The 27,077-nt window shown below is 40.1% G+C and overlaps 1 protein-coding gene across 3 annotated transcripts in view; it reads right to left on the bottom strand.

The window, feature by feature from the left end:
- Window positions 1-27,077, bottom strand: part of msi2a (musashi RNA-binding protein 2a) — a 111,226-nt gene that overhangs the window by 53,157 nt on the left and 30,992 nt on the right. For all 3 annotated transcript variants that reach the window (XM_079449134.1, XM_079449133.1, XM_079449135.1), the window contains exon 6: window positions 22,485-22,577. In XM_079449134.1, coding sequence (XP_079305260.1) covers window positions 22,485-22,577 — 93 coding nt within the window. The remainder of the gene's footprint in view (window positions 1-22,484; window positions 22,578-27,077) is intronic.

Here is a 27,077-nt window from a genome sequence, read left to right as displayed (position 1 = left end):
GGCTCTAATCTTTTCCAAATGCCGTTTCGGTAATATGACATTTTCCATCATATCGCAAAAGAATAAATGTCAGTCAAATCTTTTCATGTGGCGTTTCATGCGTGCCAGCTGCTTTGAATGACACAACCCTCTTTGTCACGGCAGACGCGGGAGTTTTTATTTGAAACCGGCGCGATGTTGCTATATTTATTTAATCTCGGATTAACATAACAGCTATTTTTAGTCAGGGAGGTCTTTAACACGGCGGAGACGCTGTAATACAAGCCGCCAAAATGTGACAGTGATGTTGGGTTGTCTGAAGAGAGCGTGATGAGAGAGGCGATTGGTTTCATTTCTTCAGCTCCTGAGGCACTTTTATTGAAGGTTCTGATCTCCACGTGGGTTAAATCAGAAAAGCAAATTATGAAAAGTTGTTATAAATCGGCTGTATGACTGGAAGAGCCACATTTAAGATAAAAACTGCCACACTTTTGTTACTCAAGTGATGTCAACTGGGACCCATCCCAATAAAAAGTAATTTGCACCCTCTCTGTATCACATGACTTCACCATGAGAAGGTTTATCGTCTCCTCACACCTCCAATTACCATGACAACATTACCATTCTCCTGCCACACCACAAGCGCTTTAACCCGTGTCATTTTCTCTTCAATTTACACGCGGTGTTTGACTGAAGACTGAGTGTGAGTGTGTGCGCTCCAATCCCACCCACACCTGGCAGCCACTGAATGGGTTTTAATGTCTTTCATCCGGCGCTTTATAAACCACAAAACAAGACAAATAAAGAAGATCTGCATTTCCTGGCAGGACATACGCTCGGAAAATGACGGTGACAATATGCAGATCATTTTGTTCCATGACGCTTCCAGCTTTAGATGCCAGTAAATAATGTAGAATTCACAAGCTAGGGCTTCGGAAATAATGGCATCAAACCCAGAAGAAAGTTCTGGATAGGAAAAGTGGCCTTCATGTATCCACCTGGTATAAAATCCATCCTGGGTTTGGCGATCACAAGTGGTCAGCTAAGAAAGATTGGCGTTTACACATGGAATTTACAGGGGTCACAATTGTATGTTAAGATATTTTAAATACCAATGTGAATGTTTCACTCAAAAAAATAAATAGACAAGAGAAATGGATACTAAATAGTTTTCTTATTATGTTTCTTATTTTTACTTTCACCAACTATATATTTGACTAACATTATATTTTGTATGAACTTTTGTGAATATTTATGGATGAGATTAGATTCAACTTTATTGAAACAGACAAACATACACAATTTTTTTTTATATCTTCAAAAACTGAATTTTGTGAAAATCTGAAACTGAAAATCTTCTTTGGAGAACTCATGCACTCCCCGTCATTAAATAAAACTTCAGATATCTAATACAGCGGGTGCGCTAAAGCTTTCCAGTCCTTTAAAGGTGTATTAAAGACCAAAGCAGAACAGCTCAGCTGGCTCTTGTCTTTTGTTCATAAAGGGAATTCCTCATCTCAAAGGCATACTCTGAAAACCGTGTGTCGCTTACATCTGCCCACTTCCGTTGAACATGCTTTCAGATGGACCCTTTTCAAAGACAAGCTTCTGCACTCTGAAGTTCTCGCAGATAAATGTGAAACATTAGGCAAATGCTGTGTGAATTATCAGAGCAAGGCTAAGGAGGAGGAAACGTGACCTGCCGACCGGAGACGTGAAGCACCAACCCCGGAGGAGCGTTTGGGCTTCTGGACGGTTTTAATGTGGGAAAGACAAGAGAGAAAATTAAACTCCTCTCAGTCTCCGTGGAGTTCCAGCTGGAAGTCAGTGTGTGTACTTAAGGTGTGTAAATTTGTGTTTTTAAGGTTGTGTGCTCAGTGTAAGTCCCTACTAATAAATCTCAAGGGAATCCGACTGCAAACACGTTGGCATCGCCATTACAGAAGAACTGTTTGGATGACCTGCCGAGAAGCAAACAACTCCCTTCAAAAACAGAGAGAGAGAGAGAGAGATGTGTTACCGTTCCCTCATATGTTTTTGATTAAACAGATATTCTGGCAATATTTTATGAAACTCATTGAATCTCAATCTTCTGCTGTTTGTCGTCCAACTGATGCCGGTTAAGCTCTCTTAATGTGTCTTCAAGACTTCAGTATGCAGCTTTGCATAAGAAATGGCAAAGGCAACCTGTCAAAGCTGTCTTATTCGTCAAAGCTGCATTTTTATTTTTTGACAACAGTGAGCGATCGAGATGGAGATCGCAGCATTTTGTGATCACTGCCATATTTGAAGCGCACAGCAACATTCTAAAAAACATCAGCAAAGTAAAAACAAACAACCGAACGAACAAAGAACTAAACTACGACTCGAAATCGAAAGGTAGAGGGAAGATTAGCGTGACGTGAGTTTCTTAAGGAAAAACAAACCGTACAGTCCTGATCGAAGGAACTAATGGCTTTTATTGATCAATGAGAGAGATTTTCTCTTTCATCTCCATTGGTAACTAACATGAGTTTAATTCACCTCAATTAAAACAACCTGCGCTCAGGAGTTCTCTAACACCATCCAACCGGCTCCAGCCGCCATCTGGCTGTGCTCCACATCATTACCTCCTCTGTGCTCCAGCGACGCCTGTCAATCAACTTGTGACAAATCTTTTTCAGCCGGTGTTTTAGTCTCTATATCTAGAGATATAGAGTCTTAGTTTATATAGAACCTTAAATAAGGGTGTGTTCGCATATGGCATGTTTGGTTCGATTAAAACGAACTCTGGTGCGATTGCTGAACACAACACAGACCAAAGGCATCGAACCGAACCAAAAAACTGAACCGACCCGAAAGTGATTTGGTTATATAAAAGGATTGTTTATTAGATCTGTGCTTGCGGATGTATCGGAGGAATTCCTGGCGTCGTTTTGACTGCTTTAAACACTTCATGGGGTCTGTTTGCGAGTTACCGGCTTGCAAAAAATACCTTCATATACGCATGCACATCTGAGCATGTACAGTATAACCCAGCACACAGCGTTGTTTTGGTTAGTCCGGTAAGTTAATTTTAAAATATAAATCACAAAAGCTGTCCAATCAAGTTGGACTACACCTTAGCTGTTAGGTTCGATATCTTTAGGCAGTCTGAACAATAAGTGAACCTGGACTTTTTTTTGGTCTGAAAAAAATAATCAAAAGAACCAAACTACAATTAACTCACCCTAACATACATTTACATGATGCAAAGCGATATTGAGGCATACTGAAGTGGAAAATTAGAGTATGTGCGGTCTGCAGAGAAATAAAACAAAAAGTTAAGAGCGGTTTATTAAACAAACTTGTTTTCCCAAGCAGCAAAATTGTCTTATTTGTCTCTTTAAGCATTCATCTCTAATGTTGTCAGATTTCTCTGAACCTAATGTTCCATTTCATTTAGCTAAAGTAACGTATACTGTTAAAGATCTGTATATATTTTCAAAGGAAAATGAGACAAAAAACAAATAAAACGGAGGTAAACGGAAATGTAGTTGAAAAATCAATTGTCAATTGCCAAAATCTATATTTTTTACTAAACTTTGATCCCACAAAAACAAAATGAGAAAAGGTGTGCATTTAGATTTCAAAGTTTGGTCGCTAAAAACAACACACAAACGCCTCTCTACAGCTGCCACACAGAAACAGCTTTAAGACGGGGTTAAACTCATCTCCCTCTCCTCCTCTGTCCATAAAGAAGTGCTTCTACCCCTCTTCTCATTTCCTGCGTCTGCTAAAAAGAGCCCGAGACCTCAGGCGGGCAGCCATCTGTTCTCTTTCACAGACACAAGGACACATGAAACTCTCTCATCTGTCCGCACTCATTAGACTACATCACAGCATCTGCACGCGCGGATCAGATTCAGCCCATCCACATTTGTTATACTGTGAAATATCAGGGCCTCGCCGGAGTAAGTGAAAACTCTTCGTCACACTTCCTTGTTACCCCGGAGAAGCAGGGCATTGACATGAACACACAAAATCCATAATTCATGAGTCATGCCGAACAGACTAGCAAACATGCTGCTTGCATCACCGACAACCCACCGCTGAACTGTGCTTCCCACGTTAGAAGAGAAGAGGAACGGAGAGAAAATTAATGCATATGATGATGGTCCCTGCAAGACGAGATCTTTTCTACTCCGGCTTCCACCATTGACTCCGGAAAATCACACTCCTAAATGAAAGCAGACAGAGCATACTTTTTTGTCTTCTCTGCTATTGCACTTTTAACAGACCTGTGAATGATCAAGAGCATCAATAGAAAGAAAAAGACTTTCATCTCCTGACGGAGAGAGGCACAGAGAGAGCATTGTATCATCAGCGCATGGTAATTGTACAAAGCCTTCCTCTCCTCTCTTTGATTTCCGCCTGCTCTGACCACTGCCCTAACCTTCTCTCTCTCTCTCTCTCTCTCTCTCGGCTGAAGCTCAGACTTTGAGCCACACGGCTTCATTTCAGTATACAACAGTTATAACCGGGAAACTTGGGCACTTCCATAAAGGATATGTCCAACTCCAGCCTCAAGCACAGCTGCTGAGACAAGACACACCAGACCAGAATACATCAGAATTAATCCACTGAGATCAATATGTCCTGGCTTCCAGATCTACTCTTGTCTTCTATCTGACATGTGTTACACAAAAAATATCAAGAGAAAAGCACCAGAAAAATGTGTGTATAGGCCTACAGGTGGAGGAAAAAATAGCTAGGCTAAGGGGCGAAAATATTTAAAGAGTAAGTAACATTAGATTACGAAATTTCGTGGAATGTGTTATGTTGCCGTGTTTGAAAGTAAGCCGTCTGCCCAGTTGTAAGTCCGAAGGTAAATGAATAACAAAGTTATTGGCTTGTAAAAAAAGGGAGTCGACTCCGAATAACGCAAACGAGACGTGACCTATTCTGAATCTCTACCCGCTGCGTATCTACGTCACTAGAAATAGTCCCCGCCTACTTCACTCTCAACCCCAAACACTGTCGCTCGTTCGTGATTATTTTCATATACTTGATCTTCGTTTTCTGGAGATGAATCGTGTTTAAAACGCTCATACGCTTCTGCAAATGGTGACTGGCTGGTTTGGCAACAGTCACAATTGACTTTGTCCTATTGTCTTCTTTTTCACTCACTCAAAGGAATTTATTTAATTATTATTTCAGAAAACGCGAACAGCACTGCATTTCAATAATATAAAGATCGAGAATCAATGGACAAGAAAATAAATCAATTTAACAAAAGTGAAGGGAACGAAAATCTCAATAAGTAAGAAAAATGTTATCATAAATTTAGAAAAACTTGTTAGTCATGTTATCAATACATTTAAGAGATTTTACAATGAGCGAAATCTCAGCAAGACAGACATCAAACCTCGGGCAAAATGTTAAGAAATTGTTTTTGTGGATAAAATTTTTACTATGCAAAAGCTAAATGAACAGCAAGATTGATAGCATGGTCACTGCAAAAAATAAAGAAATATATCTTTCTATCTCCCTCATGTGGATCTCTTTTAATGGATTATCAACATTTTAAGCACATTTATGCATATAATGTGCTCGAATTACTGTGATCAAAACTATCATGTGATTGATGCTTGTATTTGCAGCTCTGTGGATTTAGTTTTTTGATGGCTGGTCATAAGGGGATCCCCAAGAGCTTTGACACAATTCGAAGACTGCCAAAAACAACAACATTTTAATATTGTATCATGGATAAGTCAATGACCTTTTTAAATGTATTTCCTTTGGTATTCTTATTTTATACTTTTATTTTAGTATTTACCTGATTCGGTCATATTCATGCAGAAATGAGACAAATGGATTAAAATGATTCAGACAGCAACAAAACTTGTGCCTTTATGATAAATCAATCTTAAATACCCAAAATGCATCGCCATCCTTTACTTTTTTCATACTTCGTGTTCCTGTGTAAAAAAACAACTCTTGCTCATGAGCTGCTACAGCCTGCTGCCATGGCAATTAGGGCTTGTAATAAGATTTACAAGACTTCTGCTGATAAGAATCAGTTCGAGGCTTTTAACTGAAGAAGAGCTGTGAGAGTCTCACTCAGCTAAGATAAACACGCTCTCAACTCTCACAGCAAAGATTTGGGACAAATCTGTTTTGCTTGTTAAAAACACAGAATCTCCTCTGATATGGAGACAACGCAGAGGTGGTGTTTGCAAACAGACACATGTTGAAAGAGCATGTGATCCCAAGCTGGCCCAAGCATTTGATGCTTATGTATGTAAAAGAGAGAGAGCATCTGTGTGTAGTGTCCACGTTTTAGATCCCGTCTCGCTCTCCTCTTGGCTTCAGCAGAGCCGGTGCATAGCTCTGCCTGTCTCAATTTCAGAGCAGATTGGGGAAAAATCTGCTTGATTGAAGCTCCCGCAAGCATCCAATCACAGCTCTCCACCGGCTGTCCGCTCCCGAGCGGCATCGTGGGAGCTGACGTACGTGAGAGGCCAGGCAGTATCCAACACACACATAACATCTGAGAAGTACACACAATTGACCTCTACTGGAGAGTGACCTCTAGCATACGTTTGAAAAACACTCCGTCTTAACTGCTGACCAGAGACGGACTGAACCAGAAGGCGAATCAGAAACGTTCACTGAAGGGTTGTCTAGAGTCGAGACGTGAGGGGAGAAGAGGGTCTAAGGACCTTTTCTGAGTATGCGGTTTTAAATTAATTAGTACTGGAGCGAGAAAAAAATGTGTGCGAATAAGCACCTCACACTGAGAATGTTCGGCCCACCATCAACGTTTCTGTAGTTTATTGATCACCACTAAACGCTCCAGCTGGCGAGATATGAAATATTCATATTTCAATTTCGACAGCTGTTTTTAGAAGCCTTATAAATATCACCCAACTGCCTGAAATAAGAAGATTTTGCACATCAAAGCAATGCCACAGATACACGCTGAATAAACAGCATTTGTGACATACTATCAATAACCACAGAAATCATTTTGAGTTCATGAAAACAATAGTATGAATGATAAATCACTTACAAGGGAATTCAAGGGAAGTATAGCGCTGTGTGACAAAGCATCTAAAAAGATCCAATTTTAGTTCGATTTTATCATATTCAAAGTTGCCAACCTTTGACTAGAGTTTAAACATTTCTGGCTGATTTTTCTTTATTATTTGGTCCGAGTTATCCATTAGAATTTTGGTTAAAATGTGTTATCTAATAAAATAAATTGACATGTTGTTGGAATAATTATATTGTTGACTACAAAAGTAATCTTAAGCATTTAAAGGGATAGTTCACCCACCACTGAAAATGCAATCATCATTTACTAACCCTTTTGTCATGTTAAACCTATATATATATATATAAGGTATATTTGAAAGAATGCAGATAACAGAACAATGTCGATACGCATTGACTTCCATTGGCTATGTGTCTGTATAACAGAAGTAACTAGGTACCTCCATTGTTCAGTTACCAACACTCTTTTGTGTTTAGCAGAATATGTTCTCTTTGGGAGTAAAATTATTTTTGAGGTGAACTATCCCTTCAAGCGTTCACCTGGAGATGAAAAGATTTAAGATTATTTGTAGCATTTCAGTCGGTGCTGTATGTTCAGCATGAAACGTACATCGTTCAATGTAGCTAAAACATACGAATGAGATCATACACATTAGCCACCTCGTAAAACGGTTACTGAATGCTGTGAGATTGTGTGGGCATTTATATTAATAATCACCATTAATATTATATTTGCTGTCAAGCTTGGTAATCAGACCCTCAACAGATGAATTATAGCTCTCAGGTAAGCACCTGATTCGGGGTAAAATCTTATTTAATTCCCACTGAAGCAATTACACAGCTGTTATATTAAGAGTACTAGCAACTGTGTGGCTCTTCTTACGACTTCATTAAACAGACAAAACAATTATTACTCTGAGCGTCTTTTTGTTGCACATACGTGTAGGCGTGGTGTGAGTTTTGTACACGTTTGTGTCCGCCGTGTTCAGACAAAGCCGTCTGGATTCAGATATGGTAATGATGAAGGCTATCAGTAATTGTAGCTTCAGGCTAAAAGATGCTGTTAACAGCTCTAGTGCTTTTTTCTCTGACATTACACAGATAGACATAATACCAGGGCATGAGTTGCCTCTCTTTCCATCTCTATTCTTTGACTCTTATTACACTTACATAAGCCAGCCACTTTTCTCGAAAAGCGCAGCCTGACACTGTTTCTCTACCTCACGAGCATCTGAACCCGGTTCCTCTCCGATGTGGAGGAGAGCCGTGTGTCTCCTCTAACTGCTCTTCAAGTGACTTACTAAAGAGAGGCTGAGGGTTCTTCATCCTGAGAGAGACCGAGTGTTAAATCAAAGCCTGTGAGAAATCGCACCGCACCACCCACACGGCAAACAGCTTAACGGAGCGACTCGCGCCTGCCATTATTGACATGACTGTGTCACATCCTGATTTAACGCTGCAGGAGTTGTATGAGCGTACAGGACACAATGTGAGAATAAACACGTCTCTCTCTCTCTGTTTCACACTTCTGCTAATGCAAACAGAGAGTTTTATATAGAGGACAGTGTGTGGTGGCAGGCGGTGATGTTGGCTCCTTGCCCTGCGCCTGCTCGAACGCCTTTGAAACCTCAACGGTGTTGTAGACTCCTCTCACGCACACGACTCTTTCACCTCCGGTAAATCTTTATTTATGCTGTGTTAAATGTCTATAGTTTGGGGACTTGAGAAGCATGTGGGTGGGTTATAGTATGCGCTTTTTGACATACTAGATTACAAAACTATTTGGAAGCTTTCAGAACGAAATGAAAATCACATCTTGAGGAGTGAAGACAAGACAGACAGATAAACGGCGTTCCTGTAGATCAATTATTGCGTTAGAAACACAAAAGCTTCGATTCTAAGGTAAAGAACATTTAAGAAGCTAATATAACAAAGAACATGGTTAGTTTTAGAAGTCTCTCAACAAAGCTACTGCTAGCTTTTTTGATATCGTCAGCTTAAAGTTCTAGTGTGTAATCTTTTGGAGGACCTACTGACAGAAATGCAATAAAATATACAAAACCATGTCTTCAGAGGTGTCTAAAGACCTTACATAATAAAGCATCATGTTTTTATCACATTAGAATGAGCTATTTCTATCTAGATACACCGCGGGTCCCCTTGCATTGAATTCGCAATTCGCCATGTTGTTTCTCTAGTAGCCCTTAACAGGCTCTGCAGAGCGTGTTGCGTAAATACACTATCACCTTCAGCAAAGATGAGAAAACATGACGACATATTTGTCCTGCGAGAGCCATCCTCGTGTTTCTAAAGAGAGCGGATGAGTACGCCGCTGGTTGCAATTCGCTACCTCACCGCTAGATGCCGATTAAATCTCCACATTGCTTCTTTAATGCCATTCAAACACAGGTGGAAACGGTGCTGGATGTACACGTGTCAGAACAACTGCTTCTCTGAGTCACTTCTATTTTCCAAAGGGTCTGACTCTAACAGCCAGTCCCCTGAACAGACGCTCAGCACCATGGACAGAGACAGGGGACACAACCTCCTATAAGACCCTCATTTTGTTACGTACAGCACAGTTAGACATGAGCTACATACACAAAAACAACACGGTTAAGTCTTTTCGGCAGAAGCACGGAGAGAAATGAACTGCTGATGTAATTGTTGTGACTGTTGCTTCTCACCGCTGTCTCTCTTCTAAGTCTCTCTGTCTGGCCTTTTACTCATGTGTGAATTGGGCACATAAAATGGCGTCTTTGTCTCTGTGCTACATGTCTTTGCTGGAGCCGATGTCTGACTGAGACACATGAGATCTAGAGGTCGACCAACGATAGATTTTGCACTTACCGATAGCTAGAAAGGAAAAATAAACATTGGGACACTTTTAAAAAGAGCATGTTGTGCGGGCGAGTCTCAGTACTAATGGAAACAAATGATGCCCTTTAGTACAATACAACATTACCACTGCAAAATCAATATTATCAAAACAAATGAGCCATAATTCAACGACAGTTAAAAGCATCCGTGTTGATCATAAAATATCCCAAAGTCCAGCTTTGCCATTTATCTACTATCCTAAAGTTCTGCTATTGGCACCAATTTAACAGCGATATATAAATCGGTCGACTTCCATCACCCCCGAGCTCACAAACATGCCCAGCTCCTATTCCTGGTCGTGTGATGAATTTCATCCTCGGGCTGAGATGCATCATTCAGTGCCTCTCAGGGAGCAGATGGCAGGATAAGAGGGGAGGGACCGTTTCCCCCAGGAATGAGAGAACATATCTTTCTCTACCTCTCCAGCAAGAGTCTTCATCTCCGTCTGGCCTGATGAGCCTTTAAGAGTTTTAAATGGCTTTCTGACTCAGAGGCTCCACTGGAAGCAGCCCACCTGAGTCCCAAACGACTCGCTTTTTAAATGGCTGAATTCTGATGTCCCGACAGTGCTGGGGCTGACATCACCACAGAAACTAGTGGGAAATCTGTGAAGACTACGTTATCAGACATTCAACCAAAGTCATTTAAAAGCACCAGCAATTTTTAATAGCAACGTTTGGCAAATCTAGCCACAACACATCAGCCAATTACATTTAAGCTTTGGAAAGCTATTGGCAGCCCATGACTGTGTCATCTGAGAATAAGCCTCTGATCAGAGTGATATCACTATGGTGGTGCATATGGGCGTGTTGTGCTTTTTAACCGTCTATCCAGGCCACTGTGAGAACAGACGGCAATCTGTCCACAGAGGACAGAGAGAAAGCGATGAAGAGAGCCTTCCGTACAGGCCCGCAGTCCGAGGCCAAAATGCAGCGGTGGACAAACAGGTCCGTGCGAACACAAAAAAGCCGGTGCGAATTTTAATTAGCCACTTAAAGAATGAAAGATTCTGCTCCCAGTTGCCCTGCTTTCTTAATGACAAGAAACTCTACTCAGCTTTCCCAGGCACTCCGCCAAAACACTCAGTCTATTTCCTTCTCTCTCTATCTGTTCTTTAATTAATCTGCTTTTCTCATTTGTAAGGTTTTGTTCCAGTAGCTTCACTGTTCGTGCTCGGTGAAAGCGAGGATGACTCTTCAACATGAGTGAGCAAAAACTCCAAAACCAGCATCCTCTCTCTCCTCTATTGTCACTCATGGCATCTTCTCCGTCAAAACCATCTGTTCCTGGAGACAAGAGTGTCACGACTGTGAAAAACAGCCCAATTCGGGCCCAATTGGCCGTAAAGCATAATGCGGCTGTAATGTGCAATGCTGCACACACCAGTCCATGAACTTACTCTATAAGTGTGTGTGAGTCAGGCAGAGCATCAAAAAAAGTTTGTTCTTTGGAACATTGCATTGATGAAGCACATCAATGAAATGCATTGCAGACATGGACTACACACAACAACTAGGGATGCACTGATATGTACATTTTGGCCGATAACAATAACCGATGATTCTTTACCGTTGGAAGCCGATAACCAATATACAGTATTAAGACATTAAATGTAACATTTCCTAAGACTGAAATAAAAGGAAAACTGCTTTCATATGAAAACATTCACTGCAGAAAACAACGTATCCGTTATTTCTCGTTCTCCCCTTAAAAATCTTACTTTACAATAGTTAAAGATTCTTTAACCTTCAAACTTTTCTGGTATATTTTTATTCAACAAATTAAAGATGTTCTTCCCGAGCAACCCAGAAAAATATTCTTAAAAGCCACGTGTCTAACAGGCCTCAAGACAGAAAACATTCAGACAGCAGACTGATTCAAACAATATGCTTTTGTTCCTATAATTTACACATCTACATACTGTACCTACATCAACAATGTTTAGCTAAAATCAGTAAGTGAATCATGACAAAGACAGAGCTGTACTGTATTTTAACTGTGAGCAGCGTGCAGATGAAGTTTAACCAGAAGAATTGATTCATGATTTATCGGCTATAAAATATTGGACTAAATTTTATTATCGGTTAATACCGATAACATAAAAACAGACGGTTTATCGTCCGATACCGATATGGCTGATTATTTATCGTGCATCCCTTACAACAAACAAACCAAAACACAGACTGCCAAAGGTACGTTTTTAACACCTGTTCAATGCTCTATTGGTCTACCATTAAAATCTTTTGTCTGTAAATTACCTTTATTGAGAAGCCTTTGTCTACAAATATGAATAGATTGAAGTTTTGTCATGAATTTGATTAATTAATCATCAAATGATTATGAATTGATTACATTGTTGAAAAGATTGAAAGCCATATTAAAACATCAGGCTGATGAGCGACCGCACTGTCAACCTGCAAGAAAATAACAGGATCATTAATACTAACGGAAATCAAAATGCCCCGAATGGCCAACCTCTCATTAGCACTTTAATTAAAGCATCTGCGTGGGGAGAGAATTTGCTTTATTACTGAAGATCTCTGGAAACAAGGGGAAAGTTTGTCCTTTAAATGTATGGAATTACTTTCCATAAAAACATCTAGTAAGAAATTACAAAGATTTTATTCTTAAATAATGAAGTTTTCCATCTACCTGTGCTAATAGTTTTCAATTTCCAAACGATCACCTTAAATCACTATTTAATATCAGGATACGACATCATCCCTTGCAAATCTGTGCCTGTTAGGGTCAGCTGCGAGTCGCCCTTGTCCTCTGTTCCCTACCTCCTGTCCCTCTGAAGTGGTTATGACAACGTTCATGCCAAGAAAACTAATGATACACCTTCATCGTCTGTCTTTCTGTCTGTCTCTTTCTCAGCAGCTGTGTCAGCGCTGCCCTCAGTGTGTGTGTGCTGGGGCAAATATCCCAGCATCAATCAACATATCCGCTTCCTATCAAAACAACAGAACACACCGTCCACCCTGTTATGTAGAAGGTGAATCCCACTAAATTACTGTTTCTGGTGTGGCAGACGGATAAGTGCAGGCTTCAAATGACTCATCATCACGCTAAGCCTACAAGACTGCAACCCTATAAACCCTATACATCAATTAAAAATCACCTATGAATGGCATTGTTCTCAGACATGGTTTGTCTGTAATATGTGCACAACTGCTGTATATGTAGAACACCATCAAATTTAAACAGTATGCTCAGCACTTAATACATTTTTATTGCCGTCATTTAGATAAAATTATCCCTCAGCTTGCTGCAACGCATTAAAATGAGCGTGCATCTTAAAAAGCCGTGTACCTTTGTAGTCTGCAGTTAACATTTGCAGCCATACGCGCACGGAGATATCTAGGTAGGCAGCTCACTAGGTTTTGGAATACAGTCGGCGTGTCTTTTGTGACTGATGTGACAAGCACTCCGCTGCCTTTAAAACACAGTTAACGCCTGACTGTTCTCCAAACAAATCATCTGTGAAAATGAAATCTAGAATGACAAACACATTTCTACATTCATTCATCCATCCATCCCGAAAGGCCTCATAGACACAGAAATCTGTCAAAGACCAAATCTGAATACACTGCATGAAAACATCAGCTCAGTCTGTGAAGGATCTTCAAGTGACAGTATGTTTGTGTTGCCGTCACCTGCAGTAACAGACCGTACGATTTCAAGCATGGATTATAAGTGAATGTATTAATATGCATTGCAAATTGTGCCATAACTACGATTTTCATGGTGTGTAAGTGTGTATGCGCGTGCGTGCGCACGTGTGTGTGTGGAGGCCAATTAGAGAAGCTCAAACATCTGTGAATAAACTCACACACAGTTTCACTCTGGAGGCATTTCAATTACACCAGTCAGTGCACTCACACACGCACGCGCACACACACACACACACACGCAACCTCATACCATGGAGCACTATGGGTTGTGTGAAACCCCCCATTCAACACACTGCATCATGCACAGGGTGCGAATGGAGGATGAAGGATATTAATGCCATTAGAGACACCACGCGTGTGGTGTGGTGTGTGTGTGAGTGAGTGAGTGGAGACACTAAGGTCACGCTGGTTAATGAAGCTGTCTGTTAGTGCTAACGATGATTACCTCTCTCCACCTAAACATTCATTCACTTTAATCACCACATACGCACATACACATGCAACCACAACAACTAGAGCAATTTCATCCACCAAACGTGCTGTCCAAACTAAAAAGTTTGCACTTAAAATATTACAGATACACTTGCGATAATCTGATTTGTAAAAATGTGTAAGTAACAATTTAAACAAACAATTATAACAAACAACATTTTTAGATGTTGTCTACCACTATCTGTTCCTCCAACCAAGAGCTTTTGTAGTATCTATGCTGGTAACCAAAGAGGCTTTTGGAAAACCATTGTAACATTGTAACACACAAGGGGAGTAAACCTGCAAGTTACACAGCGTCAGTTTTAACCGACGCAGAGAAAATGTTGTGCAAACAGGTTCGAGCTGCACTGGCCATGTGGAGATAAATAAAGATTCTGTGTATGTGACACTGAGCTGAGATCAGCCCCCGCTGATCCGTCAGACAGAAACCGATCAGTCATGAAACAGCTTCTATAGCACCGGTGAGGGACTCTTAGTGTAACCAAGTGTGTATCAGAGAGAAAAACACACGTACACTAGTTGAATACTGCATTAGTTCCTCTCCATAGATAAGAAAGAATAAATCCATAAGAGGAACAGAATTGGCTATATATGTCTGCAAACACATTTGGAGCGTTACAGCAAGACTTTATCACACTGGATGTGATGTCATGTGATAGGATCTGATCTTTCAGTCACTGAAAATACACAAAATGAAATCAAAGTATCACATCTGTGAGATCCTTTTAAAAGCTGTTCTTTATCTACTGTGAGCTGCTCATCTATACTCGTGAAGAATGCAGACAGGCTTTTTTCATCATTCATTGGCCGGAAATGTTAAATCTCCAACCCAGTGTACAACTTGCAGACTACAACGCTCCAAAGAAAAACAACTACACAGCTAACTAACAGAGATCAACATACAAGAGAAATATAACGTAATCCAGATTCGCCAGATACACACATTATATAATATATAAATAAACTATTTATGAGCTCCTTTTTGCAATCCCAGTGACAAATCGTTTATTTAATTGGGTTGTGTTTTGCATCCTTTATATTAAAACAGATTAGTATGTTCCCCTCCGAGTCCACTTATGAAGATAAAAATGACCTTTTTATCTTCTGTTCACATCAAAATTAAGATCTGGTCATAGTAAATGGAAAATGTGAAAAGCTTTAATTATGACCTACACCCGACCCGTGGTTACATTGCTAGGCAACCTTTGTGAATTTCAGAGGATCTGACTCCATTCTGTACATCCATAAAAATGACTTTGGGAGCAGCTGGTCAAAGGTGACATAAAAAGTCTATTGAGTTTAGAGTTAGTATTTGTTTGCACTTGGTTATAAATCGTGTAATCTGCTACACTTTAAATTCAGCGTATATGAGAATTCAGATAAGTCTCCTTCAGCTAGACTGTTAAATTTTAATGTCTGGGAACACACTAGTTTCCCCCTAAAGTACAGAGAAGTTAGAAATGCACACAAATGCACAGTTAAAGTGTGAAGGCTGTTCTTTAAAGGTCACATGAGCACTTAACCGGCAGGAATTACAGTAACTGTCTTTCTGTTTTTCTCTTTTGTCACCGGCTCCTTAAGGCCAAAGACAACACACACACACACACACACACACACACACACAGAGAGTGTGATTAGTTGTATGACCGATGAAGTGACGCATAAAACTGAAAATTACTGAAATTTTCCAATTGAAGTGAGTGACATAAACCCTTCAGAGACAAAGAGGTAGAGATTGCATCAGAACAAAACGGTTAAAGCCTAAAGAATAATGGTAAAACTGAATAATAATATTAAAATGATCGCGAGCATAGCAGAGGAGATTGTAATTCAGCGCCTTTATCAGTGAACTAAAGACCCAGATTGTGCGAACAGCTGTTACGGCACAAAAACCCTGTGCAGAAGTGCTAATTAAAGACGTGTTGAAACAGGCCTTCTATCTCCGTCTAAATAAAGACGACAGCCATGACAAGTGTCAAATCTAAATTTTTCTACGTTGCCGTTCGAAAACGATAAAAATGACAGACTTGTGTCCTGTGAGTCAGCAAGACTCGAGTCAAAGGATACAGGGGTGCTGTCTGCGAGGACACCGACACACTTGTAGACAAGCAGGACTTGGTCATCTGCTTCACTCCCAATTGAAAATCAATTACCCACAATACCTTGCTCCTCACAGTATGGCACAACAGCTTGTGGCAGGGGTCCGGACCCCGGAACTGCATGGGTCAATCAGCGGCCAATAAAAGGTAAGGACGGAGGTCAAGACTGCTTATAAAGGTCTTAAAACTACACATGAACTACAAAAAAAATGACATGTGTTTTTAACATGTTAGAAACGGAGGTTCAAATAAGGTCCACTGTTGCTTACAAACAGCTGGTGAAAAATGTATGCATCACATTTTACAGATAGAAAAAACTAGATAATAGCACATCTGAGTGGTGGTACGGGTTGAGCAGAAAGAGATATGAATTATTTTGCCTTCAGCAGAGCTGAGCTGCATTAGAGGATCAGAGGTCAACACAGACAGAGAAATGAAATCTCAGACACAAAATTCACTATAATTAAAACCTTTTTAGAGTCATGGGGCCATAGACATATTGAAACTATCTGAAATGTCTCCCCTAGGCAGTACTGTAGATCTCACCAGCATGAGTGAGTGTTGAACCTGCAGATTTTCTCTGCAAGAATCATTCGAAAGTATTCTATCGTAATTAAAATTAAAGAAAAAAGTTGTTTCGAAGGGAAAACAGCTCTTTCAATTGCTTAAATTTACAACCTAAACGTAAATGCTAAAACTTAAAATATTGGTTCCTCTAAAACAAGTAGTTCTGTCATTCTTTACTTACCCTCATGTCATTTAAGATGCAATATTTCTTCAGTGGTAAACATTAAAAGATTATAAATAGATTATGACTTTTAAAAAGCCTCAATTTTGATTTCATGGGGAATAAAGCTGGGAAAAATGTGAGACGAGACCATTTCAAAGTTTTTTGTATTTACAATTTATAGGTATGTGTTTAGGAAAAACGATCACTATCGTTCCATTCTTTGAACTACTCAAAATATTTCTACCAAATTACAAATGAAAATATTGCTTCTATTTGCATTTATTTGTAGAAAATGAAAACTGGAGAAAAAGATCAAAATGTCAGAAATTATGCCCTGATCTCAAATACTACACAGAAAAAAAAATGCATTTTCTCTTTTATGCAATACAACAGAAAAAACATTAGAGGAAAATCTTCTTAATTGCCATATTTTTCTTAAATTCTAATTTAAGAAAAAAGAAAGGAATGTTTTTCATTCCCGAACAAACTTCTGAACTGAATTCTTTACAAAGCATATGTCATTTTTTTTCTTATGAAGACGTTCTTAAGAAATTGTTTGACAACTTCTTAAAAGGAAACACTCTAATGAGCTTAAGATAGTTAATCTTAAAAGCAATCTTATATTTTGTCAGTTTCGTGAATTTTTAACAGTTTTCATGGGTCTTGTCATGCTGTCAGTCTTTCACATTGCTGTTGGATGACTTTAGTCAACGGAATGGCCACAATACATCTAAAAATGCAAAATATTTGGAAACCTTGTCTTAATTTTTCCGTGGCTGTGTGTAACGAATTATTCCTCAAAACAAAGTCTGTGAGAGCTCGCTTTAGAAGGGGATAGAAACAGCTCTGTACCAAATCAAGAAACCTACCGAATGCCCCTGTCATGTTAGAGATAGCGTGAGGTCCATCACAGCCCGAGTTTACAGATATTACAGCAAAAAGCTTTGTTTACTCAAAATATTTACACAAAGAACTACACGCGTACAAACACACACAAAGGCAAAGCAAACACACAAGTATGTTTGTTCAAGTGTGGGACATAAGATGCTTTAAACAAAAATCCCCCTAATCTGGACCCCGATGTTAATTCATCCACTTCTAATTTAACACTTTTCTCCTCACACACACACATACACAGAGGAAGAGGAGGAGCAAGGACGTAACTCTCTGCCTTTTAAGAGGACAGCCAGTGGGCGGAAGTCGTCTCAGGAGATTCTGCAAGTTTATGTAGCGAAGTACGTGACCGATCAAATCCTATAGGTAGACCATACTTTTCTGCACAGTCAGCACACACAGTCTGAGAAACTCACGCTGAACCCAATTAGATTGGAGTCTTTAGTAAATATTAAAAAGTATTAAAAACTACGGTCATTTGCAAAGATGTCATTTTGATAGAAAACGGGTGGATTAGGTCAAAGAAACATCACTGGTTCAATACAATTTAGCTCATTTTGACACGCTGCAGATTATCTAAATAAAAACACATTTACAGTAAACACACTTACATTGGCATTTCATGGGAAAACCGTAAACCTCAATTCTCCTTAATGGAGTTTTTATGTAACTACTGTATAGACTGAACTTTACACAAAGTTAGTAGGCAGTTTTATTACTCTTAATGTTATACTTTTGAAACCAAATGTATTTTAAAATGTACCCCAAAGCAAGGCTTTAACTTCAATGAAAAGCAATACACAGGGGACTTTTCCCTGTGGGCCACATCTGAACGTAGGCCGAAACATGAACGAAAAGGAGGGGGACCCCCATACGCCCAAACCTGGAACGCAATAGCGGACGGGCCTAACAGTCGGAGGGCGGCTCTTGGCCAAGAAGTCCAGCCCTAGTAGGCTAATACAGAAATGTGACTTGTTATTTTTAGAAACTGAAGCACAGCTTGAAATAACATAAAAGACAGATCTCTTCACTTTTAAAGGACGTCAAGATATGGGAAAAATATGACACCTGAATTTCATTGCTCTTTGGGTTAGAGCGCCTCTGTCAGTCTGAATCGTAAAAACTTGTGATGCCTGTCAACCCTCAAAACACACAGGCCAAAAAAGACTCTTCTATATATCATGTGTAGTTCCTGCTGTACCACTGGCCTGTTTTAAGTTCACTATTAAGTCGACCTCTATGTACCGAGCCTAAATATCACACAAGCTGACCTGTTCTTCCCTACTTCTGCAGCTATGGGTCCAGTCATTAATCCCTACGGACACAAAAGAATCCAAGTGATCAAGAGAAGATGAGTCTCTCTGAAAACTTCTCTAAATGTCAGAGACATGATAAGGGTCTCGAGACAGCCAAGAGATTTCAGACAACCTTCCTCCCGGTGGGCACAGCAGCTGACATGCTATCCGTGAGAGTCCACGGAGAGTCGTATTGATAGCTGGTTTGACCCAAAACCTTTTTGAGGCAAACTTTAAAAGCATTTAAGAATGTTACAAGCAACTTTATTATGCTAAGATACCTCAACAAGCCTAGTGAAAAAGAGGAGCTGGAGGTTGAGAAAAGTTAAAACGATGTATATGATATTAAAAATGTAAACCTGATCATTCTACCCCAAATGTGTATTAATTACGACATATCACTCACTAACAGTACAGTACCGATATTGATGCTGCAATATCAGGCAGCTGTGTCAGAGGCAGCTAACCAGGTTTTGGAGCACGTCTACTGTCTTCATCAATGTTTCAATAAGATAACCGACTCTCTGGAGCAGTTCCTGCATGCTCAACATGTTTTCAGAGGAAATATGAAATAATGAACAGGCTCCTACTGTCTTACTCTCCTTTTCTCCTTCCTTTGGCTAATGCCTAAGCAGTTTGTTTCCACTATGATTCTGCCTGCGGGCACGGGAACAATGAAACTACTTCACTACAGCCGTCCATAAAACCCTACAGTCTACTGTTCTTAAACCTCTAAAATGTGTACAGTATTACATAGATCAAGAAGAATGGCAGTAATCAGCCAGGTTTAATAGACAAAAAAAGCTACAAATATGTCATAAACTGTCGACCTAATCTATAAATGCTGGTTAAGTAAATGTAGGCACACACGCTCAGAAAGTATATGTGTATTAACGCCAGTCACGAAATGTAGCTCTTTTATGAAATATAAACATCCGTAATCTTGTACGCTTTCATTTTTTGTACGCTTTCAAAGTTATGAAAATGTGCACCTGTAAATAAATCAGAGCTTAGAGGACCCATAAAACCAACACTGATCCACAACAGAAATATAACCAAACTTCAACCAGAAAAGCATTATAAGGACCTCCTTTACTTTCATGTTTATCTTTTATAGACGTCGATGAGACAAATAAATCTTCAAAAAAGAAACACAAAAGCAGTTTTGGGTTCAAACTGAGTTTGTAAGTCATTGCTGCGGCAGTGAACATCTGCTAATTGTCATTATATTCAATTCAAGTTATTAAGCATTCATGTCACTAAAAGAAAGGATACAGCACACAGACAGCCTTCTGCTGGATTGTTTTATATTACTGGCATGCTAGTTACAAAAGTCTCAATATACACGAAACATCTGCCATGATATTACAAAACACATTTTCTGTCTCTGACCCTTGCATCTTTTTATTCTTCAGAAAAATTCGTTTTTTGATTCTCTTTCCTCTGAGAGGAAGAACACAACTAGCACCCTGAGGTGGCTGCTCTCTCTCTCTCTCTCTCTCTCTCTCTCTCATCTCACGAGGGAGTCGTTGTCAACGGTGGCCAGCTGTGTCTCTGTGTGATGTTCAGAGATGCACTTGAGCGAACTCTCTAGTACACACTTCTGTGTTCTCTTTTTTGTCTGAGCGCACACCTGAGTGTAGAACATCAATGTTTTTTCCTCTTATCTTTGTACTGCGTCTCAATTTCCCCCATCACATAAGGCCAACAGCAACGAAACCAAAGAGCACATACCAACAGAGCGTAGACTGTGTTTAATTTGACATAAAGCATATAAGTCAAGAGGATCTTGTAATTCTGCCCAGTGTGTCATGAATGTGCCCACCTCCAATCCAGCTCTAACCCAACACGAATCAACAAACAACACTTACCCCTGAACCCATCCGATCCTGAATCGGATGGTGTGTGCGTGTGTGGCTTGGCCATATCTGTTCAAAACTTAAATTGAAAGACTGCTATGAAAACAATTCGGTTTCATCGGTACATTAAAACAAACTTGTGTGTTTTGTGTGTTTTATGAGAGAGGTTGTAAAATTCTGCTCACACCTGCTTCCTTTTCACGGTTTTTAACCAACCGCCACAACTACTAAATAACACAATCGTGCCAATTTACAAAATAAATTTAATATATATAAACCGATAAGAATCTCTCTCTCTCTCTCTCTCTCTCACACACACACACACACAATGACATTTCAGCTCACTAAGACATTCCAGACATGTCCAATCCAGACATTTGAATGGCCTGACCGCCCTCTCTGTCTGTCTGTCTGTCTGTCTACCTGTCCCTCTCCTCTCCCTCTCTGTCCGTCTGTCTGTCTGTCCCTCTCCCACTCTGTCCGTTTTCACTCTCGTTCTCAGTCTGTCTAGTCTGTCTGTCTGGCTCTCAGCAGATACGTCTAAAAGATTGGCTTCCCGTCTACAGGAGTCTCAGTGCTCCACAGACACAGAGAGATAATGACAGGGTGCTGCAGACGGGCAGTTTATTTAATAAACATACAAATCCACCTGACAAACAGAAACGCAGCCTCTGAGAGAGATAAAGAGAGAGAGAGAGAGAGAGAGAGAGAGAGAGAGAGAATCTCTAACAGAATAGAGCGACTCTGATTTCAGATGACACACTCAATCACACTGATTTGTTTGTGCTCTTAAAACCTTCTACGAGACACTAAAAAGAACAGCCACGAGAAGCTAAACAAGCTTCATCTCATATAATCAAGTCAATCAAGTCCTGCTCACTCTCCATGATTGCGACTGGCGTGTTGAATATTGCTTTTTTTATACAAGCCGTCAGGTAAGTAGCAGTAGAGCTGACTCTCCAGAGCTGATAATTACGGCATCAATGTCCAGATTTAAACCCAGCCTAACTCCACCCTTGTCAGACAATAAAGCTCCACCACCGACAGGATTCACAACTAAACCCACCCTGATAATCTGACCCAATCCAGCTCTAAACCCACCCCTGAACCTATCCAATCCAGCACATCTCCAGCCTCAATATCACCAGTCTAGATTCTCCATGACCTCACCTTTTCAGACCCTATTATTTCTAACCCCAGCCATTACGCCACATTCCCAAATCCTGTATTTAAAGCCAAAACCAAATTCAATCCAGCTTGAAATCCTACTCAATACTTTGAAATACTTGTCTCTGTGACAACGATGCCAAACGCATGGATAAAAATACCATTCTGCAAGTTTCAACATCGCTGAAAACATTCTGCAAGTTACAACACCGCTGTGTTGCTGATACAGGAAACGGTTGCTTTTCTGCAGTCTTCAGACACCTGCATCCTCATTTCCAGCACTGCGCTCTAACGATCACATCCGGAGGAGACGTGAGCTTGTGTCTGTTTGTGTGTCTGTGTAATAATGAAAACATTCATTTTGGCACGTCATCATAAAAAAGATGCTCAGGTCTTACCTTTCCGAACTGTTCAAAATACTGTTTCACATCTTCAACAACTGTGCTCGCCGATAATCCGCCCACAAATATTTTCTTTGTTCTTGTGACCATCTGGTGAACGAGAGAGAAGAGAAAAAAACATGAGCAAACCACAATGATCCCACATTCCTGCATTGACGGTTCCAGCAGCAACCACATAAACAGACATTTTGTGGCCCAAACTTAATTTCCGGTAGACCTCCCCAAGGAATTTATAACTGTTGAGTAGTTTTATTTATATTAATTTAATAATATTAATATACAATACAATATTCATATAAATTAAAGGTGACAGTTCATCCATATTTGGAACCATTTCTGTAACCAAACAGATCTCATCCCCATAATGACTCCATAGTACTTATTTCCCTATTATGCCAGTGAATGGGGGATGAGATCTATCTGATTTCTGACATTCTTCCAGATATCTTCTTTTGTGTTTAGCAGAACAAAGAAATGCTTACAAGTTTGGAAAACTCTGAGGGTGAGTGAATTTTCATATTTTGGAGAACTGTCCCTTTAATATACAATAAATTGTTATATTATAACCAAACACAGATGAAACCGTCTATATTTGAATGATCTTGTATAATGTGTGATTTAAACATTTGTTAAGAAATTCAAACTGTTCTCCAAATGTTCAAAGAAAAGCGATTTAAGAAAAAGTTATATATGGCCACACACTTGATCATGTGATATTGCTTACACACATTCACTCTCTTGCAGTAGTTACGGTTACAGTATCATGCCATTTCTCGAAGAAGACACTTTATGTTTCTGTGTTTTGTACGGTCTCTCAGAATGGCTCAGACTGGTGACTTCAGGTTCATGTTGAGGTCAAAAGTCTGACCTCTGCTGGCACATTTGTCTTTGAAGATCTGCTTCCACTCTAAACAAACTCTTCATGAAAGCTTTATAGGAAGTACCGTAATGATTCTAGTCAAAACAAAAACACACTTCCTCAAGAGTTCACTGGGAATAATCCTGTTACAAAACGCTTCCCTGATGCCACACACAGACGTTTGGCACCATTAGCGCAGCCTTCCATTCCGTTAAACCCCTGACATGTTTACTTCTGCTCTGACACACGTCCAGGCGCTTTTCACCTCTGGTTGCACTTAAAAACAATAACCGAGCAAAATATAATCATCCTTTTCCCCTCAAAACACAATAAAGAGATGAGGAGGGAAAGGAGGGGGTGCATTAAAACCTCAATTAATTCCTAGGCCAAGTAAATAAGATTATTACAGCACGCAGGGACAGTAGACAAGATCATACATTTAAAGCACACCAGCAGATACAAATAGAAATAAGAAAAGCAATTAAATACAACACACATGTGTCTTCTGTCACAGAAAATGCTATAACCACACCCACCAGATAAAACACCAATCAACAGTGAGCAAGTTTAATAACAGGGCCGTGACGTATAGAGGACTATCTGTGTGTCTACAACCCATTTATTTCATCAGAGCCAAAAACGAGAGCACATTGGCCCTGCAGCCACCTGACGTTATCAGGGTCACGTCTATCCCCCTCATTCTGCCTGCATGTTTACCATCATCCCCATTTTTATCAGCACTGATCTGACAAATGGAAACGGCAGCCGGCCGTGTCCCCGTCCTACACCTGTTTCATCAGCTTCCTGTGACACCTCGGATCTGGCGAGAGGCGTTTCCCAGCCCGCAACCGCTGCTGCTCTGTCTACGGATGCTTAAGTTTTTAGCCGCCTCTTTATGCTCTGTGACAGGCTTGCCCAGAGGGCTGATGGGATTTGTACAAGCACTGCAACAACGCAATTCCTTTCTCTCCTGCTTTCTCCATGGTGACAACCCGACACGACTGCCTCAATCCTTTGGAGGTAGAAAAACTTGCAGAGACGGTAAAAAGATAATATTCCGCATATCTAAACAACTTCATAGCCACACACTCACACCTCTGATTCCCTGTCAGCCAATCAGAATCAAGCATTTTACAGCGTAAAACTGTATACACACACTCAGCTTAATTTCAGAATATTTGATGAATTGATGTCAAAAGAGAAAAGTTTTATAAAATTAAACTGTAGTCAGCATCGACGAGCAGTGGCTAATGAAGCCATGCTAACCATTCAAGCTGCTCAACCACCTGATCGCACCGCGTCCTTCGTGCCCAAGAGAAGAGCTCCGTTTCACTCCGAGAGACAGAGAATGAGATTTGCACTAATATGAGGTTGTCTCTCAATATTTGTGCAGAATGTGTTTCTGTCACTTATTTAAATAAGATCTGAGTTATGAAGATGTATTCCCAGCTCAGCTCAAACAGACAGGAACACAGCCGAAGGGCTCCAGGGAGGAGCCATAGAGACGAGTAACAAACCGAACCGCACAAACATGCTGCTGTTTTACAGCTGTAACACTGAAGGAGAAGCCAAGAGCATAGAGATTGAAAGACCTCTCCCTATTTCCTAGAAGGACGAGGTCTCCCTCTCTTATTTTCATTCTCATATTTGAGCGCATGAGATCTAGTGTGGGGCACAGATCTTTTTTCAAGGACACATTCACTCAGGCATGAAGTGGAATAGCAGGGTAAAATAGTGTCTTTATTTTTCACAAGACCGGGGCCAAAAGAACTTGTAAGGTGATAGTATGCAACATCAGGTACAACACACAGTGTTGTATTAAAAGGACCATTCGATTTTTATTATTTTTAGAAAAAAATACTTTGAAGAGATAAACATTTACAAAACAAAGGAAGGGACCGGTATAAATTAAGCTGAAAGACGATTTTGTTAACATTGCCCTTGAGATGTATACTTGGCAAGAATAAACAATCTGCTGGATCTAGGCTGTGACAAAATCTGGATTTGGATTGTGACTTTCAGCTATGGTGAAGCTCGGAGATATTCATTTCCAAAAACAAACTGCACCAAAAATGGTCTAAAACACATGTTTTCATATGTCTGACCAAAACACAAAAGTCCAAATTTTAATGATTAAAGGTATAGTTCATCCAAATATAATTTACTCACCCTTTTCATTTCAAACCTGTATAAATGTCTTTGTTCTGCTAAACACAAAGGAAGATAATTGGAAGAATGTCAGTAACCAAACAGATCTCATCCCCCGTTTCGTAGTGTTGACTTTCCATACTAAGGGAAAACTTTTTGGTTACTGACATTGTTACAAATATCTCCCTTTGTGTTTAGCAGAACAAAGACATTTATACAGGTTTGGGACATCCAGAGAGTGAGTAAATGATGTCAGAATTTTCATTTTTGGGTGAACTGTCCCTTTAAAATGTAATTTGTAACTAATTCCATTTCAGTCGAAGGAGTGAGAACAAAAATAATATTTAAATGTAAGACGTCTATAAAATACAGAAAATGTTCCGCAGTCTTACATAATAATGTACAGAATTACAACTTCATTTAGCTTTAGCGACCATTGTGCAACGATAAACGTAACCTTTTAGAATGCTGTATAGATGATGCTGAAATCATTCAAAGGTCCGTTATTTTGGACTTCAACGCCCTGTTAACTTTCAAAGCCTTTTGTGAGAACATAGCAAAAGCTTGGTCACTTCTGAAAGTAACACGCCGCCTGCCAGGCAGCCACAAAAGCTTAAAAAATGCACCAAATCATGAGCTCATACATCTGAACGCGAGAAGAGCGAGAGCACTCTGGAGAAGAACACACTCTGGAGAGCCTCTCTATAACACACACTTCAATTCCTGCATGACAAGAATAAAAGACTCTCTCTCTCTCTCTCTCTCTCTCTCTCTCTCTCTCTCTCTCTCTCTCTCTCTCACACACATTCTTATCCTCCACGGCCCCTGATTTAGTGAATGACAGTATTTGTGGACAGCTGATTACAGTGGTCTGACTTTGGCTTCATCCTTTAAACAAGGCCACTTGAACCCAAAGGCATCCGTTCAGCCGACACCTCTTTCCTGTGTGGAGCTTTTCTTCATCTCGTCTCTCAATCAGAGCACTTTCTCCCTCAGCTTTCTCCCCTCTGTTCATTTTAAAAGAGCAGTGATTAGAATGTGACCGTAGCCATCAGCGATCCACAGCGGTTCGCGATTTCCTACCGATGATTACAGGGCTGGACGTCCACCTGCCCCGAACGCCAGACCACATCAGCACACACACTGGAACCTTTAAAACAGCTGTGGTAACTCGCTCTTACTTCCAGACTTCCGTTTATAGCACAAATCTGTGTCTATATCTGTCCAAAGATATTTCTGGGATGTTTTTTTTTAAAACACACCGATGACCCACCTGCTTTTATCTGAGCCGTTTTTATGAATGAACAGAGGATGGAGTGTCCACGCAAAAACTTCAACAGTATTTACTCGGCTGAAGACATAGATGTGCTCACACAAAAATGCTGTCAAAGGCGCTTCAGGCGCGCATTATATGCAACATTAACATCAACATGAAATGTGAAAATGCTGCAACGCATCAGTAGCAGATCAACTAAAAATACAGAGAATGAAAAAGAGAGATCAGTCAGGAGCCCAAAACCGTCCATATGAAACAAACATCACAAAAATGTGACACAGTCTGTGATTAACTGTTTTCTACATGA

Source organism: Barbatula barbatula (genome assembly GCF_947034865.1).
Source record: "Barbatula barbatula genome assembly, chromosome: 24".
Lineage (NCBI taxonomy): Eukaryota > Metazoa > Chordata > Actinopteri > Cypriniformes > Nemacheilidae > Barbatula > Barbatula barbatula.
The sequence above is the reverse complement of the archived record's forward strand: the minus strand, read 5'-3'. Positions and strand labels throughout refer to the sequence as shown.